At 42.8% G+C, this 1,947-nt stretch overlaps 1 protein-coding gene across 1 annotated transcript; it reads right to left on the reverse strand.

Annotated features, from left to right (window-relative positions):
* Window positions 1-565: 565 nt before the first annotated feature.
* LOC104476796 (putative protein FAM10A4) lies at window positions 566-967 on the reverse strand. Its single transcript, XM_010116705.2, has one exon. It carries the CDS (start codon window positions 965-967, stop codon window positions 566-568), a length of 402 nt encoding a protein of 133 aa, XP_010115007.2.
* Window positions 968-1,947: the final 980 nt, after the last annotated feature.

The following is a 1,947-nucleotide window of genomic DNA, read 5'->3' on the forward strand; positions in this document are numbered from 1 at the left end:
CCTAATGGCAGCTCTTGGTTTCAGCAACCTCAGGAAGACACTGATTTGGCTTACATGTAAGACTGCAAGTTGTGGATTGAACCTGAAGGCATCGGTGAACAACTCAACAGTTTTGTGAAATTCACCTGCTATCCATGCATGAAAGGCTTTCCTTTTCTTTTCAACAGCCTGTTTCATCATCTTGTTAGCTATCTTCAGGTTGTCATCTCATATATTCTGAAGATCTTCAGTCTCTTCACCCAGTCCTTCATTTTCAGTATTGAGTTCGCTATCCTCAGTCTTGGATTCTCCACTGAGCTTTTCCTCTCCCTCAGCTCTACGTGGACCTTTCATGTAAAACTTATTCTCTACCACTGGATATTGCTCTTGCTCTTCAGGTTCCCCACAGCAGTCATTATCAGGTTCCTGGGAGGTCCAAAGGTGAACCAGTTCATGCTCCTGGGCATTCTGAAGCTGCGCTTTTTCCTTTTCTTGAGAAGTTGGAAGCTGATCCCTCTCTTCTTCTGCCATGGATTTCCCCACCCTTGGCAATGCATCCAATGATTGCTGTGTGTTTTGTTTCTCCTCATACTTTTTTTTTGTGCCTGGATTCTTCCATGAACATGTTATTGCTATCTTCATCATAATCCAGATGGCAGGCCAGTGCAAGGTCCTTGAAAGTAAGCTGCCAGCGATCCAGGACCCAAAATGTTTTCTCTCTGCACTTGTACAGCTGTGCAGAATTCAGGTTAATTTTTATGGCTTTATCACAGTCTCCAAAGGCAGCATTTGGCTTTTGCAGCTGTAGAAAGACACTGGCTTGGTTGACGTACAAAGTACTAAGCCGTGAGTTCAGTCTGGTGGCATCAATGAAGAGCTGAACAGCTTTTTGAAATTCACCTCTTCCCACTGCATCAAAAGCCGCCTTTTCCTTTTCATCAGCCTGCTTCATCATATTGCTGGTTACCTCCAAATTCTCATCTCCCATTTCTGGGAGTTCATCCTCTTCTGGCTCAATCTCCCCTTCATTTTCTGTCTCCAACTCACTCTCATGCCTCCCCAGCTCTTCGCTGAACTCTTCCTCCCTCTCAAACTTACCTGAGCCTCAGAATCTAATTTACAAGCCAAGGAAATGTTACAGGCAGCCTCTTTTAAATGCCCTGAAAGCTGGAGGGATTTTCCTCGGAATTTATAGGCCTATGCTGAGCTGGGATTGAGTTTAATAGCTCTGTCACAGTCACTAGTAGCCATAGTTGGCTCTTGCAGATGCAAAAAGACACTGACTCTGTTAATGTGTCAGCTGGCAAGGTGTGGATTCAGCTTGATGACACTGACCAGCATATCAACTGCTTTCTGATTTTCACCATTAACTAGGAAATCAAAGGCCTCTCTTGTTTTTTCAATAATCTGCTTCATCACCTCCTCTGATAGACCTAAATTTTGTCCTCTTTTTTTTTTTTTTTTTTTTTTTTGTGTGTGGCTTATCTGTTTGTGGATCAGTTGCCTTCCATTTAGCATTTTCCAAACGATGCTCGCCCTCATCTTTTAGAAACTTTCCTGCTGTTGTAACTAGGTCTTTTGCATCTGCTTTGTGTGAAGCAGATGGTAAGTAATTTTCTATACTTTTTGTGGATTTCCAGAGAAAGCAATGATCCTCAGAATTTAGAAAAGATGGGTCTGATTTTGCCAGTATTTTCCTTGAAGGCATGGTGCTCAGATCCCCAAAGGACGACACTACACAGAATTTGTTGTCACTGAAAGCAGAGGAAGAAAGATAAGACAAAGAACAGCTTACCTGAGAGCTCTGATTATTTAAGTTAGTGCCAGGTATACGTGGCAATCTTCCCAGTTCTTCTTCCTTCTGTTGTCTTGCTGCTGGACCAAATTAAGGGGTTAAGGCCAGTTGCAGGGTCCCAACGTCTTCAGGAACCAGAATAAAATTTGTCACTTCATATATCGTGTCATCAT

Source organism: Chlamydotis macqueenii, chromosome 2, assembly GCF_036417535.1.
Source record: "Chlamydotis macqueenii isolate bChlMac1 chromosome 2, bChlMac1.mat, whole genome shotgun sequence".
NCBI lineage: Eukaryota > Metazoa > Chordata > Aves > Otidiformes > Otididae > Chlamydotis > Chlamydotis macqueenii.